Source organism: Amblyraja radiata, chromosome 12 (genome assembly GCF_010909765.2).
Source record: "Amblyraja radiata isolate CabotCenter1 chromosome 12, sAmbRad1.1.pri, whole genome shotgun sequence".
In the NCBI taxonomy this organism is placed as follows: Eukaryota; Metazoa; Chordata; class Chondrichthyes; order Rajiformes; family Rajidae; genus Amblyraja; species Amblyraja radiata.
The window spans coordinates 10538140-10553671 of record NC_045967.1 but is presented as its reverse complement, the minus strand read 5'-3'; the positions used below and the strand labels follow the sequence as shown (position 1 = coordinate 10553671).

The 15532-nt window shown below is 43.7% G+C and overlaps 1 protein-coding gene across 2 annotated transcripts in view; it reads left to right on the top strand.

Annotated features, from left to right (window-relative positions):
• The window catches only part of atp1b4 (ATPase Na+/K+ transporting family member beta 4), a 46578-nt gene extending 32555 nt beyond the window's left edge, over nucleotides 1-14023 (top strand). For both annotated transcript variants that reach the window (XM_033030212.1, XM_033030211.1), the window contains exons 7-9: nucleotides 2755-2811; nucleotides 12480-12569; nucleotides 13564-14023. In XM_033030212.1, coding sequence (XP_032886103.1) covers nucleotides 2755-2811; nucleotides 12480-12569; nucleotides 13564-13725 — 309 coding nt within the window. In that variant the 3' untranslated portion in view covers nucleotides 13726-14023. The remainder of the gene's footprint in view (nucleotides 1-2754; nucleotides 2812-12479; nucleotides 12570-13563) is intronic.
• The last annotated feature ends 1509 nt before the right edge of the window (nucleotides 14024-15532 follow it).

The window sequence follows — 15532 nt, the reverse complement described above, 5'->3', positions numbered from 1 at the left end:
TTATCTCACACACCCCAACCTGAGGCAAGCCTAATTTGAGACTAAATATAAGCTGTAAGCTAGCCCAGAAGCCAATTTAATATCTTCTTATATTTTTAACTAAAATTCGGCTTCATCATTTGTACCTTTACATATCTCTAGTTTCCCTCTCCCCTGACTCTCAGTCTGAAGAAGGGTCTCGACCAGAAACGTCACCCATTCCTTCTTGCCGGAGATGCAGCCTGTCCCGCTGAGTTAATCCAGCATTTTGTGTGCATCTTTAGTGAAATTCTTTTGTTTTGCATACCATATGCAACGTATGCAAAGGGCTGCCACGTATAGGGCGGCGACAAAGTTACTAAACCCCCGCTGGGCCCGCCTGTTTTATTTTGCGCCAAATGTCCAAAATGGCGCACTTTAATCTAAGCTTGATCCTATAGAAGAAATGTATCTGAGTCATTGCTTTGTGTGACTGATGTGTTTGCATTCATTGTATGAGGCATTACGCAGGATACATTTGTCCATTTTCAGTGGAGAGGATGACAACTGGCGGCGATATTCTTGCATGTGTTTCCTGTCAGCAACCAAATATGAGTTCCCCCCCTAGGTTTAACAATGTGCCTTTGAGGAAGACAATCTTATATACATGACTCTGGAACCAATGTTGTTGGCTGCTCCAGTTACGGATGTAAGGACCAGATGTAGTTTAACACATTTTTATTTTCCAGGATATCAGAGAAGTCATGTTACGTGACTGAGTCTTACTTCTGCAGCTTATTCTGTGCAGGACATTGAGAGCAAGAGATGACTAAAATAGATCACTGTCCTGCCTCCTGTGCATTTATGATACAGTCATAAATGCTGCATACTCTGGGGCTTACTGGCAATGTTAATGTTAATGTTAGTGGAACTAAGAATGTCTATAAGCACTCCGGAGAGGGATCTCTGGCATTTTGTTTCACCTTAAACAGTGCATCTGACTCAGTTAATTCACCAGCACAACGTTCAATGGTACAATGCTTCTTTATTGTCACGTATGCATTGTACGGTGAAATTCTTGCGCCCATCACTATATTTCGGCACCATTTAGTTGAGTTTAGTTTTAGAGATACAGCATGGAAACAAGCCCTTCGGCCCACCGAGTCCGCATCGAAAAGCGATCCCTACACATCAACACTATCCCACACGAGGGACAATTTTTGCATTAATACCAAACCAATTAACCTACAAACCTGTACGTCTTTGGAGTGTTTGGAAACCAAAGTTCTCGGAGAAAATCCACGCATGTCACGGGGAGAACGTACAAATATCTGTACAGACAGGCTTGAACCCAGGTCATTGGCGCTGTAAGGCAGCAACTCTTATCGTTTGCCGAATCGTGTAGCCCGTTTACAAAAGAAAAAGTCCAAAGTCCTGTCCACATGCTGGATGTACTGGAGCCCTCACAATCCATGTAAACCCGGGTAAACACAGGCTGCTGCAGGGCGTCCTCCATCACCCTCGACCGGCTCAGCCCGCCAACCGACAACCCTCTCCTCTCCCGCCCACATCTGCACAAAGATCTCAGTAGCAAATCAGCCATGACTGGGCCAGAGGCAACAAAGTAACGTTGTTTACTTTCATCAACATAACAACGGCCTCTGCCCCAATCATAGCCAATTTTCCTCTGAGATCTTAGTGCATGCCTTTTCCAACTTCATCACATTTGTACATTTTCCGGCTGGATGTCCATCCTTCATGGACCAGCTGACCCAAAGCCCCCATATCTGAACCTAATCCTGAAATGAGCCCTGCTTCATCATCATCCCTCTCTTACCGAGTTATATTCACTCATGAACATTCACTATCTCTGTAACCACCCCCAGTCCTTTTATTTGTGTGTTGACATCTCATTCTTCATTGCTGGCAATGTCTTCAACCAACCAGCCTTGCATTCTGCTATCCTCTCAGTATATTCCCTCCATCACTCCTCCTTATCTCTCTTTCTTTGCCTTGACAGTTTTGTTCTCCACAAAGCTGCTTGGGATTTAAAGGCGCTACATAATGCAAATGCATTAGTCCGTCTCACGTAGTCTGACATTTCTTGGCTGGCTTTTCGTCCTGTTGCTGTTTATCTCTACGTGTCGATAAATCTGAGTACATTAGTGGATGTTGTGATTTCTTGGCATCTGCTAAGGAAGTCAGGGAAAGTAATGGCTTGGGGCCTGTCCCACTGTACGAGCTAATTCAAGAGCTCTCCCCAGTTTAAAAAAAAAATCAAACTCGTGGGAGGCACGTAGAATGTATGTAGCGGGTACGTCGGAGCTCGGGACGTCTCTTAGCGGCTCGTAACGCTAACGGCAGGTACTCGGAAAACGCGTTAAGCTCGTGAAGACTCGTGAAGATTTTTCAACATTTTGAAAAATGTCCACGAGAGCCCCGAGTACCTACGAGCGGCTATTACAGTAATGCTCCGAGTTCGAATCAGGGGAAACTCGGGAGAACTCTTGAATTAGCTCGTACAGGGGGACAGGCCTTTTAGGTCTGCAACACAAACCCTATTGATTAAATGAAGAGAGAAGGAGGAACATATGGAGCCTTTCATATCGTAAGCATTTCCCAAAGACCCTTGTGGTCACAGTATGTTATCCTGACACACAGACGGTTCACTATGAGCTGTAAAATCTGACTCATGTAAGGGTTTACGGAACGTGACTTTGGCATAGGTCAGGGAGTGTCAGTAATTATTGAAGAACATGGTTAATAATTCCATTGATATTTGCTTCTGTTTCTCAGATCATTGGTTATTTGCCGGGCCTGGGAACGACTCCGTACGTGACCTGTGAAATCCTGGTGAGTGATCTCTGGTCAACGCCCAAACTAAATCTTACATTGAGTCTCAGAACCAGGAGGCGGCCATTCAGCCCATCGCGACCGTGCCAATGACCGAGTGAAGCTTAATCAGAGTGCGTGAAAATAAAAATCAAACGCAGATGCCGTAAATCTGACACCAAAATTGAACATGCTGTCAATTGCCAGCAGGTCAGGCAGCATCTATGGGTAAAGAAATAGACTTCATGTTTCAGGTCAAAGATTAGAACATGGAAGATAGAACATAGAGCAGTACAGAACAAGAACAAGCCCTTCGGCCCACAATGTCTGTGCCGAACATGATAACAAGTGCATCTCTTGTCGGCCTGCACATAATCCATATCTCTCCATTCCCTATATATCCATGTTCCTATCCAAAAGTCTCTTAAATGCTACTATCATATCTGCCTCAACCAAAACCCCCAGAAGCGTGTTCCACGCACCTATCACTCTCTCTGTAAAAAACTTGGTCCACACCATCATCTTTCAACTTTGCCCCGCTCACATAAAGATGTGCCCTCTAGTATTTGATTTTTACATCCTGGGGAAAAAAGGTTCTATCTGCCAAGATTCTTTGTCAAGCCTTCCAGAGTTTCCTCAGAATTGTATTTCCATTAATTTACTTGAAGGGCTTGTCCCACTTGGGCGTCATTTGCACGTCACGCAGGTGGCGCGCGAAGATTTTGTGAATCCCAAAAACGTGGGGCGCCGCGCGTGGCCGCGCATCATTGCCTACGTCACCATGCACATGAGATAAAGCATGGAAAGAGGCCATTCGGCCCACCAAGTTGACGCTGACCACCAATTACCCGTTCACATCAGTTCTATCTTATGCCACTTTCTCATCCACTCCCTACACACTTGGGGGCAATTTACAGAGGCCCTTGCCTCTGTCTTTGGGATGTGGAAAGATACTGGAGCACCCGGAGGAAAACCATGCGGTCACAGGGAGAACATGCAAACTCCACACAGACAGCATCCAAGGTCAGGATCGAACCTAGATCTCTGGCGCTGTGAGGCTGCAGGTCTACCCGCTGCGCAACTGTGCCGTCCTTTTCAATAAATAGGAAGTTTAAACAGTGCTATCCGAAAGCAAAAGTCGGGAATGTAGGAATTCGTGAGCAAATGATATGAGTCTGAAAGACTGGTCACACGGAAATATCTTCACCTCGAGCTGGAATAAGAAGGGCCCTTTGTTAGCAAAGCAATGAGAATCTTTTACCTCCTTGCTCAGAACTTATTCAACAGACATCTCTCTAACCACTGGCTTAACTAATACAAGGGACATCTTATAGAAGTTGATTCATCTTAGGTGTGTTACCATAGTGAATTAAAGTACATGTAATCAAAGTTATGTTATCAATACCAGTAACTTGTACAGAGCTTGCTGGAGTTATTTCTCTCCGATCAGAATAGTCCATGGAATGATTATAACACTACCCATTCATAAATAACCTGATATGTGATCACACTTAAAATGATCAGGTCAGGAAATCAAACTAGCTGTCGATAGCTCATTTGTCGCCCAAACATAAATCCCTTCTTAAGGAGATGTTTCAAGTGAGCACTTTCTTGACTTTCTTAAAAAGAGAAAATGGTTAACCGTTCAGAGGTGAACCATACCATAAGAATTCTCAGTCTTATATTAATATTGTTTTTACTTAAAGAATGACGATCAGATTTTTTAATTATGCCTGGCAAAAGGGCTCTCGGACTCACATGCTAGTAGTTAGTTAAGGGCCTGTCCCACTTTCACAACTAAATTCACGACCTTTTTTACTCGTGGACGTTTTTCATCATGTTGAAAAAACGCCCCGACCTACTTGATGCCACGAATACCTACGACTAGCATCACGACCTACCTACGACCGCCTACGACCTCGTGACGACCATGCTGCGAGGATGAGTCAAGGGAAAACTCAGCAGAGGTCATGAATTAGGTCGTGAAAGTGGGACAGGCCCATTAAAGCCCAAAATACAGGATATTCTTATTTTTAAAGCTTCAACTTGGGAAAAGTATGGCCCACTGGCCTGCATGTGACTTCTAGTGCATTGAAACATTCATAAATGTTGAATATTGTGCTGTCTCTCTTTTATTGTTGCTTTGGTTGAACAGGACTATTTCTTTTTCGCTTTCATATTTATTCATATTTTGCTTGGGCAATAAAACCAGCGGTGTGAACACTGATCTCTCTAATTTCAAGAAACTCCTGCATTCCCTCCCCCCTCTTCCCCGCCGTAGTTATCCGACTAATTCCACTGTTTGCATCCTTATCCCCCTCATTGGCACCTTTCCCAGCCAACAATGGGCCCTGATGGACTCCAGCCTTCCTAAGGTAATCTGTTGCCAGCTCTGATTTCATCTTTTAGTCTAAAACGGGTCTCCGACCTGAAACATCACCTATTCCTTTCCTCCAGAGATGCTGACTGATCACTGAGTTACTCCTGCATTTTGTGTCTGTTTTTTAGGTGTAAAGGGCCTGTCCCACTGTACGAGTTTACCCAAGAGCTTTCCCGAGTTTAAAAAAAATCAAACTCGTGGTAAGTACGTAGAATGTACGTAGCGGCTACGTCGGAGCTCGTGGATGTCTCTTAGAGGCTCGTAACGCTAACGGCAAGTACTCGGGAACTGCGGTAACTCGTGAAGTTTTTTCAACACTGTGAAAAATGTCCACGAGAGCCCCGAGTACCTACGAACGGCTATTACCGTAATTCTCCGAGTTCGAATCAGGGGAAACTCGGGAGAACTCTTGAATTACCTTGTACGGTGGGACAGGCCCTTAAACCAGCCTCTGCAGTTTCTTCCGACACAAGACTATTTCTTTCTTTTGTCCTGAGGGTTTAGGTAATGCAGTAGATTAGCAAACTCTCCCCAAGTAGCTGGCAGTAATTTGAATGCAACAAAGGACAAGGGATGAAAACTTCATCTACGCCACTTCTGTGAGAAATGAGTTTGGGCACACATTCAATCCATGGTCTCACAACTCATTTCAATGAGTAAACAACATGAGAAAGCATGTGTGCCATGTGTAGCAAAGTATGATCTTTGATTAAAGCACATTGTTAGAGCACATCAGGGTCAAACGCTCAAGGCCTGTGTGGACCATCTGGCTGGAGCATTCAAGAGCATCTCCAACCAACAGGGCGGCACAGTGGCGCAGTGGTAGAGTTGCTGCCTTACAATGCCACAGACCAGGGTTCAATCCTAACTACAGGTGCTGTCTGTACAGAGTTTGTAAATTCTCCCTGTGATCACGTGGATTTTCTCCGGGTGTTCCGGTTTCCTCCCACATTCCAAAGGCGTACAGGCTTGAAGGTTAATTGGCATTGGTAAAAAAGTAAAATTTTCCCTGGTGTGTAGGGTAGTGCAAGTGTACGGGGATCGCTGGTCGGCATGGACACGGTGAGCCGCAGGGTCTGTTTCTGCACTGTGGCTCTAAACTAAACTAAGCCTCTTACTTTTGCGGTCTGAGGTTCCCACCTGCTTCAAAATTGCATCTACCGTACTGGTGCCTAAGAAGAGCTTGGTGACCTGTCTCAATGACTACCATCCGGTAACACTTACATCCAGACTAACGGAGGGCTTTTTTTAAGAAGGAACTGCAGATGCTGGAAAATTGAAGGTAGACAAAAATGCTGGGGAAACTCAGCGGGTGAGGCAGCATCTATGTAGCGAAGGATTTCTTCGGGGGGGAGGAGAAGAACTTCTGAAGGGTTTCGGCCCGAAACGTTGCCTATTTCCTTCACCCGCGGAGTTTCTCCAGCATTTTTGTCTAACTAACGAAGGGCTTTGCTAGGTTGGTGACAGCATGAATCAACTCCTGCCTCACAAATGACCTGTGTCTGCCTCAGCTTGCCCATAGCCACAACGGGTCAGGAGCAGATGCGGTCTCACTGCCTCTACACTCTGCTCTCCGTCAACAGGAGTACATACGTCAGGCTCTGTCCATCCACTACAGCTCAGGGTTTAACACAATTATCCCCTCCAGACTCCTCACCAAACTCCAAGACCTGGGCTTCTGCACCTCCCCTTGCGACCAGATCCTTGACTTCCTCATCGGCAGCCCTCAATCAGACCTCAATCAGTGCAGATCAGAAACAACATCTCTTCACTAACCATCAACATGGGTGCACCACAGCTTAACTCCCTGTGCTACTCCCTACACCTATGACTGTGTGGCTAAGTACTGATCCAATGCCATCTACAAATTCACAGACAACATCATTGTTGTTGGTTGAATCGCGGGTGGTGATGAGTCTTTAGACTTTACTTTAGACTTTAGAGATACAGAAAAGGCAATAGGCCCTTCGGCCCACCGAGTCCACGCCAACCAGCGATCCTTGTATACTGGCACTATCCGACACATTAGGGGCAATTTACATTTACCAAAATCATCTAACCTACAAACGCGCATGTCTTTGTAGTGTGGGAGGAAACTGGAGGACCTGGAGAAAACCCACGCAGTCACAGGTAGAACGTACAAACTCCATACAAACAGCACCCGTAGTCAGAATTAAACCCGGGTCTCTGGCTGTGTAAGGCAGTAACTCTACCGCTGTGCCACCCTCAAATCATTCAATTTAGTCAATTTAGAGGAGAGAGATACAAGTTGTGTGGTGCCCATGATGTTTATACAAGCAAGATTTCCTTTATACCTGTAACTCACTTACTTGCACATATGACTTGACCTGATCTGCTCTGATGTTATTAACTGGTGGAACAGGCTCAAGGCCTACTTCTGCTTCTGATTCCTCAACAAAACCAAGGAACTGATTGCTGACTTCTTAAAGGGGAAGTCGGGAGACCACGTGCCAATTTATATTGGCAGATTATCAGTAGAGAGAGTTAGCAGCCTGAAATTCTGGCATCTTAGATAAACTGTCCTGGGCCTACTACATGCATGTAATCATGACAAAGGCATGCCAGTAGCTTTACTTTCTTAGAAGTCTAAAAAGATCCAGCACGTCATGGAAGACTTTAACAAACTTCTACAGAAATACTCCCAAAACTATCCCGACTGGTTGGGTCATGGCCTGGTATGGCATTTCCAATGCGCAGGAATGCAAAGGCTGCACGGAGTGGTGAACCCAACCATTCCTTCTCTCCAGAGATGCTGCCTGTCCACCATCACACTATTGCTCGCCCTCATGTTGGCCAGTCTAATCATCTGTTGGTCCTGTTCCTGATGGCTTATAGACTGAGACTGAAACGCAAGGTGCCAATGGTAAAGCGTAATGCAGGACGGATCTGTGCAGGTTGAGGGTTTACTACAGGTTTGCCTTGAGTTGGTAGACGGGACCATGTTCAACACTACTTCACCCAGCCTGAATGAGTACAAGTCAGACGTCACTGGCTTCATCAAGAAATGAGTTGAGGAGCGTGTTCTGGCAATGACAATTAGAGTCTATCCTAACCAGAAATCTTGGATGAATGGGAAGACTCACTCTCTGCTAAAGTTCAGATCCGAAGCTTTCAAGGAGGATGAACAAGGAGGATACTGTTCAAGGTGGCAGAGTATGATATCCATCAGGCTAAGAGTGAATTCCAGTACCAGTCACAGAGGCTCATTTCAGCAATGCAGATGCTCAGCAACTGTGGCAGGGCTTGAATACAATCACAGGCTACAAACCAACTTGAGGGCGATCTGTGGCAACAATGCAGCTCGACTGGACGACCTCAATGTCTTTTATGCCCCTTTTAAACAGGCACACAAAGTACCACCAAATGCATCCCCATTCTCCGCTGGCTCCCACCTGTACATCTCGGTGGCAGAAGACTGCGTTCCCGAGGCAAATGCTTGGAAAGTAGCTGGAGCTGCCGTGGATACACCACGCAACTGGCCACAGTCTTCACTGACATCTTCAACCTCTCACTTCAACAATCTTTTGTCCCCAAATGCGTCAAGGAAACCTCCCATCATTATAGTCCCCAAGATCAGTAATGTGTCCTGTCACAATGATCAGTACCTCTAACAACAACCCTATTGAAGTGTGCTGGATGTTCAGTTACAGATCTGGGCCATCATTAGTCTTCTGGATAAAATAACCTGCTTGCAATTTGCCTGGAGAAAAATAGATCTCCAGAGAACTCCATCGTCCTTGCGCTACATTCAGGTCTGGATCACCTTGATAATGAGAATACCTACAGTACGTCAGGATGTTGTTCATTGACTACAGCTCAGTCTTCAACACCATAGAAACAAATAAAGTCATCTCTATAATCTACTGTACCTTGGCCTTGGGGCATCCATCTGTACCTGTCTTCTGGACTTCCTAAAGGGCCTGTCCCACGTACGCGACATTTACAGGCCCCTAGGAGACCTTGAAGCTTGTTCAATAAACCCAACACCCTTTGTGTGAAAAAGCTACCCCTCAGGTTCCTATTAAATCTTTCCGCCTTTCAGCTTAAACCTGTGCCCTTTGGTTCTCGATTCCCCTACTCCGGGCAAAAGACTCTGTGCATCTACACGGCCATAGGAGACCTCTCACGACCATACAGGCGACCCCTGGCGACATGTCGCGGGTGACCTCTCACGACCATAGGAGAGAGGTCTCCAAAGAGTCGTAGCGTCTTTCTGGTCGCCGCTGAATTTTCAACATGTTGAAAATTTCGGCGACCTATCACGGGTGCCGGCAGTCGCCTGTAAATGTCGCGTAAGTGGGACAGGCCCTTTAAGCAACCGACCCATCAGTTAGAATTGGTCTCAACATTTCATCCACCCTGATCCTCATCACTAGTGCTGCTCAAGGTTGCGTACTCAGTCCCCTGCTCTACTCACTGTTCACCCACGAGTGTGTGGCCAAGTACAGTGCCAGCTCAATCTTGACGTTTGTTGATACCATTCCTGTTGGCCAGATCAACAACAAAAGAAACGGAGTAGAGGAAAGAGATCGGCAACTTTGCACCTTAACGATAGCAAGGTGAAAGAGTTGGTTGGTGCCCGAGTGAAGCAAGGGGTGAACACACTTTGTCCTTATTAATTGAGCTGTTAGAGATGTGGTTGACAAGGTCCAAGGCATCCATATGGACTGGTCCAGTCACACTGATGCAATGATCAACAAAGCACTTCACTGTGTTTACATTTTAGGCCTCTGAGAAGATTCAGCATGTCCATAAGGATTCTCTCAAACTTAGAGTCATGGGGTCGTACAGGGTGGAAACAGCCAACTTGCCTTCACCAAACAACATGTCCCACCTAGACTAGTCCTACCTGCATGTATTTGGCCCATATCCCTCTAGACCTGTCCTTTCCATGTACCGGTCTAATTGCTTCTTAAACGTTGTGATAGTCCTTGCCACAACTACCTCCTCTGGCAGCTCGTTCAATACACCCAACACCCTTTGTGTGAAAAAGTTACTCCTCAGGTTCCTATTAAATCTTTCCGCCTTTCAGCTTAAACCTGTGCCCGTTGGTTCTCGATTCCCCTACTATGGGCAAAAGACTCTGTGCATCTACCCGATCTATTCCTCTCATGATTTTACACCCCTCTGCAGATGCTCTGTAGATGTATTGCTCTGGGTCTTGTGTGGCAACTGCTCTGCTCCTGACTGTCTGAACCTGCAGAGAGAGGGGAACGCAGGCCGGTCCATCGCAGGTTCTTCTTTTCCTTTCATCCAGACCATCATTACGGTACGTTGCATCGGGAAGACTGGAACTATCTTCAAGGATGCCTGCCACCCTGGACATCGCATTCTCCCTTCTACCTTCTGGGAGAAGATTGTGGAGCTCTGGAATGCCAGAGTTTGCTGGGAGACATGATAGAGGCATATAAAGTTATGAGAGACAGAGACAGGATGGACAGTCAGAATCATTTTACGAGGATGGAAAAATCAAATACTAGAGGGCATAGATTTAAAGTGACAGGGGCAAAGTTTAAAGGAGACGTGCGGGGCAATCTTTTTACACAGAGGGTGTTTTTACATTGAGCCTGGAATTTGCTGCCGTGGGTGCTAGTTGAAGCAGGTAGGTTTGTGTCATTCAAAGGACTTCTGGATAGGCACATGGACATGCTGGGAATGGAGGGATATGGGTTATATGAAGGCAGATAAGTGATGGTGTTGGCATCATGTTCGGCACAGACATTGTGGGCCACAGGGCCTGTTCTTGTACTGTACTGTTCTATGTTTTATGACTTTGAAAGCCTAGAGATCCAGACTTAACAACAGCTTCAGACATCCAGACCAGAACAGCTTCTTCTCCCCCTGCTATCACTCCTAAACCAATTACCTCTTCTCAGAGGTGCTGCCATGTATTCTTACTTTTAATTCTGCCTCACTTGGTTAGTCTTTAGTATCTTTGTGCGCTACTGTTCATATCAACATGGAATGAAACATGAAACATGTACCCTGTTGTATCTGACAATAAAATAATGTGAAACTGAACTAAGAAACCTCATGCTTTCTCACTTATTAAAGGGTGGTCAGCATAGAATAATATACCTCTGCATCCCTGCATTCCTTGAAAGGGCTTTATGCTGGAATATCAGTCTAATGAAGCTATCTCTTAAATCCCATAACCCATACACTACTAAATCTAACCGTAATGCAGCACTTTGGTTCATTGGTTGAAGTGTAGCTACTTTCAAAAAATACTCTTCACTTGCACATGTCATTGTAGCGATTTTAAGCAACAGGAATTTTTTACAAGCTACAGTAAAACCCATGAGGATTTTAGCCATTTAATATTTTGTAAGCTGTCTATAATAAAGCATTGAAATTGTAGATATACTCAACAGGTGGGGTGGCACAGTGGCGCGTAGGTAGAGTTGCTCCCTTACAGATCCAGAGACCTGGCTTCAATCCTGACTCGAGGTGCTGTCTGTATGGAGTTTGTACCTTCTTCCTGTGACCGTATGGGTTTTCTCCAAGTGCTCCAGTTTCATTCTCCAATGATGTACAGGTTTGTAGGTTAAACGGCTTAAGTACGTTGTCAAATTGTCCCTAGTGTGTGTAGGTTAGTGAACGGAATGATTGCTGGTCAGCATGGACTCGGTGGGCTGAAGGGCCTGTTTCTATGCTGTTTCTCTGAAGCGTAAAGTCTAAAGAGTACAGCATCTGTCGGAAAGAAATAGAGTTAATGTTTCAGGTTGGTGCCTTTCATCAGAACTTGACAAAGAGAACAAAAGTTCTGGATGAAGTTTAGATTCCAGCCAACCTGAAATGTTAACTCTGCTTCTCCCTCCACAGGTGCTGCCTGATCTGCTGAGGATGTCCACCATTTTCTGATTTTATATTAAATCTCCAAATTCTGCAGTATTTAATTTACCAGGCAAATCTCGCATCCTTGAATTATCTAGTTTTGCGGTGAGAGCTCTAGAAATGAAATGACTGAAAGAAAGAGTAAGCAGGAAGCCAAGTTTCAATCCCCTCCCATTTGTTCCAACATTCAGTTAGATTTGGACTTGTCTAAGCGAGAGCAAAGATTGATCAGCAATTCAGAAAAATAACAGAACTACTAGTTTGGATTTCTTCAAAGATTCTCACATTCAGTATTATTAAAGAGAATTCATATATTAGGTCCAGAGTGCTTTATCATTTTAAGGTAACTAATACTAATGTTCTAATGTGGACAACATTTTTTTTTTTTTAATCCATTATTAGAGGCTTTAAGAATAATTACAGAAGTTAAATATGCTCTTACTCTTTTCAGAAAGTAGAGAGCAATGCAACATTTCACTTCTACCCAGATGATGGAGCCTTTGATCTCATGTACTATCCCTATTATGGCAAACTGACACATGTAAGTGGGTTAAAATTCTTCTATTTCACTAGCAACATTTGAATATAATTTGAAATGAAGGTTTATTATTTATTAATTGTCGTTTTTCCACTTCCACTCCATATTAGCATTTACAACTTTGGCAAAAGATTAATTTTAATTGCAGATACAAAAATATTATAGATTTAGATTAAGTTTACATTTGTGTTATCAAAATAGCTACCCAAAAACTATAGCAATTGGCAGCAACTAGACGTCCTATGTATGTACAGTAGCAGCTACCTTAAAAAATAGCCAAATGAAACAAAAACGTGATGTTATAGGTTATTTCTGCACTTTTGTTGTAACACTGAAGAGTAATATGTGAATAGTTGGATGCTCATTATTGAGAAACTTAAATAAAATATATAGACAATGTTAATTAAATCAACTGGTGGATATCTGAATTGTTATTAGTTAATTTACCAAACATTTTAAACCAATTCCCAGTGAGATGGACTATTGGTATTCGTGAAAGCAATCTTATATCATATTCATTAGGTCATAAGTTATAGGAGCAGAATTAGGCCATTCAGCCCATTAAGTCTACCATTTATTTTCCCTACATATGTTATAGAATTGGAGATGAACAAAAGTATTCCTACTGCATATACTTTATGGAATTGGAACAGTGAAAGTGTTTAAAATGGAAACCACTATACCTATATCACAGGAGGTTGGATCAATATCACATGGGCAACTCCATTTAACCGAATGGGGAAATTATACAACTTTATATTAATTAAATTTATATCTAAATTTGTGTTATGTAATTCCCTGTTTTAATAATCCATTAACGCAGGACTTATTCTTTTGTAATTAAGCTCAGGATAATTAATAGGATTCAATATTGTATGTTAGTTATATTTAGCAAGAACATTTTTCAAGATGTTCTATGTTAGTTGTGGTAAGCATATGACATATCAAAGCTAGATCTTATAAAGGAGGTGAAACATTGATTATGTTTGAATTTTAGGTGAATTATTCAACCCCACTGGTGGCGGTGCAGTGTGAAAATATGGAGCAGAATTTGAAAGTGAACATTCAATGCAAAATACATGGGCCTGGCATAAAAAACGACATCTTTCAAGACAAATATTCCGGCAGAGTTTCCTTCAATCTTAATATTGATGAATAATGCAAGATATGGGTTTCTACTGGAGAGATATAGACAAGGGCATGGTGCCGATCACTTGGTTTGGTAGCCAGGTTTCTGAACAATCTTTGTTGTCAGCATAACCATTCTATTGCTAAGATACAGAAACTTAGCAGACTAATCTCAACTGCTCTGAATTTATTGCTAGAAGTTTTATTTGAAGTTAGAATTTATGTTAGTTTTGGTACAACAATGAGAAACCATATTTCTGTAAAGTTTCAACTATATTAAAATTATAACTCTTTGGTTATAAATGACATAAACTATGGATGAGATTATAGTTATTCCTCTAATTGAATAGCTATTTGTTTGAAATTTCTACATTTGCATGCCTCGGTTTCCTTCTTCTTCTTCTTGCGTATGGCGTGCACAGCCTAAAGTTGTAGGACAACTTGTTCTATTTGATCTTATTTGACTGTGCACACCGGGTTGATTGCATTTGTCAAAACAGGGCGGACCACGTGAAGGTTGCAATCTCCCACCCCGCCTCGGTTTCCTGATAGACATAAATGTTTTGTATTGACATTGTGGGCAGTGGGCAGGTGCTATAGACCTGCACGGGAAGGTAGACGCTCCCGCCCGCAAGAGTCTCGGGCAGATGGGGCTCGTCAGCCTGGGAAGGCAGTCCATCTAGGAGAGGGAAAACTCTGATTTAAAACCTCCACTGCCTTGTGGCCATATCCAGTCATGGAAAAGGCTCCAGGAGTAAACCTCAAGAAAATCCAGTCGGAGCCCCTAAGGCAGTTCGTCGTTGTCTACAACCTCGCTCTGGCAGCTCCTGCTACGACGCTGGTGTCAAACTGTAACGGCCCTGCTGTTCCTTTGGATCGATCAGCGACGTGGCGAGGGGGGGACGTGCTGCATGGGCAACAGCCTGTCCTCCATATGACATCGCCCAGGCTTGCATCCAACCAGGATGCATCACCCATGGTCAGTCATGACTGAGAGGGGCCTACTAGATTGAAATTAGTTTTTTTTTAAAACAAGTGTTTGCGTAATGAACTATGCACAGAGAATTGCCAAAGATTTTAGTTCCTCATTAGACCCAGTAGTCTGGGTACAACGTGCAAAATATCAGGTTAATTTCACCAAGTGTTCCATAAAAGGCTCATGTAGTTCTACACTGAAGGTGATCTTAAGTCATTCGCCCTGTTAATGTTATGCAGCTGGTTGTGTTTTCCGTGGCACACAAATCGAAGCCTATTCGTCATACATCAAAGATACAGGACCTTTGCTGCACCTCATTGATGCCACCCTTTGGGTACTCATCTATACTAAAAACCAGCACATGCCTTAGTGACTGAAGTGTGCTTCTGGATACTTAGTTGCCTCCACCACCCACCACTCATTGCATTCCAGATTCCAACCACCGTCTGGGTGAAAGAGTTCTTCCGCAGATCCTCTTTAAAACCTTTACCCTGAAGCTTAAGCTATGCCCTCTAGTTTTTTGACACCTCTGCTATGGGGAAAACTTTCCTCCTTTCTACCCTTAAATTTATTTGAAATTTCTACCTTGAGCGCCTCAGTTTTCTGACAGGAATAAATATTTTGTATTGAAATTGTTTATTTTACATAATTTCTATTAGTCTATCAGTCTCTCCCTCAATCTCCACTATCTGAGGAAAAAATACGGCCTTTCCAATCTCTCTCCATATCTGAAAGATATCAAGCAAAATCCTAGTGAATTTCTTCACCATCCTCTTCAGTGTACCTATGTTCTTCCACTAGCGAGGCGACCAGAACTGCACACAGTTCTCCAGCTGCGACATAACTAATGTTTTAGAAAGTT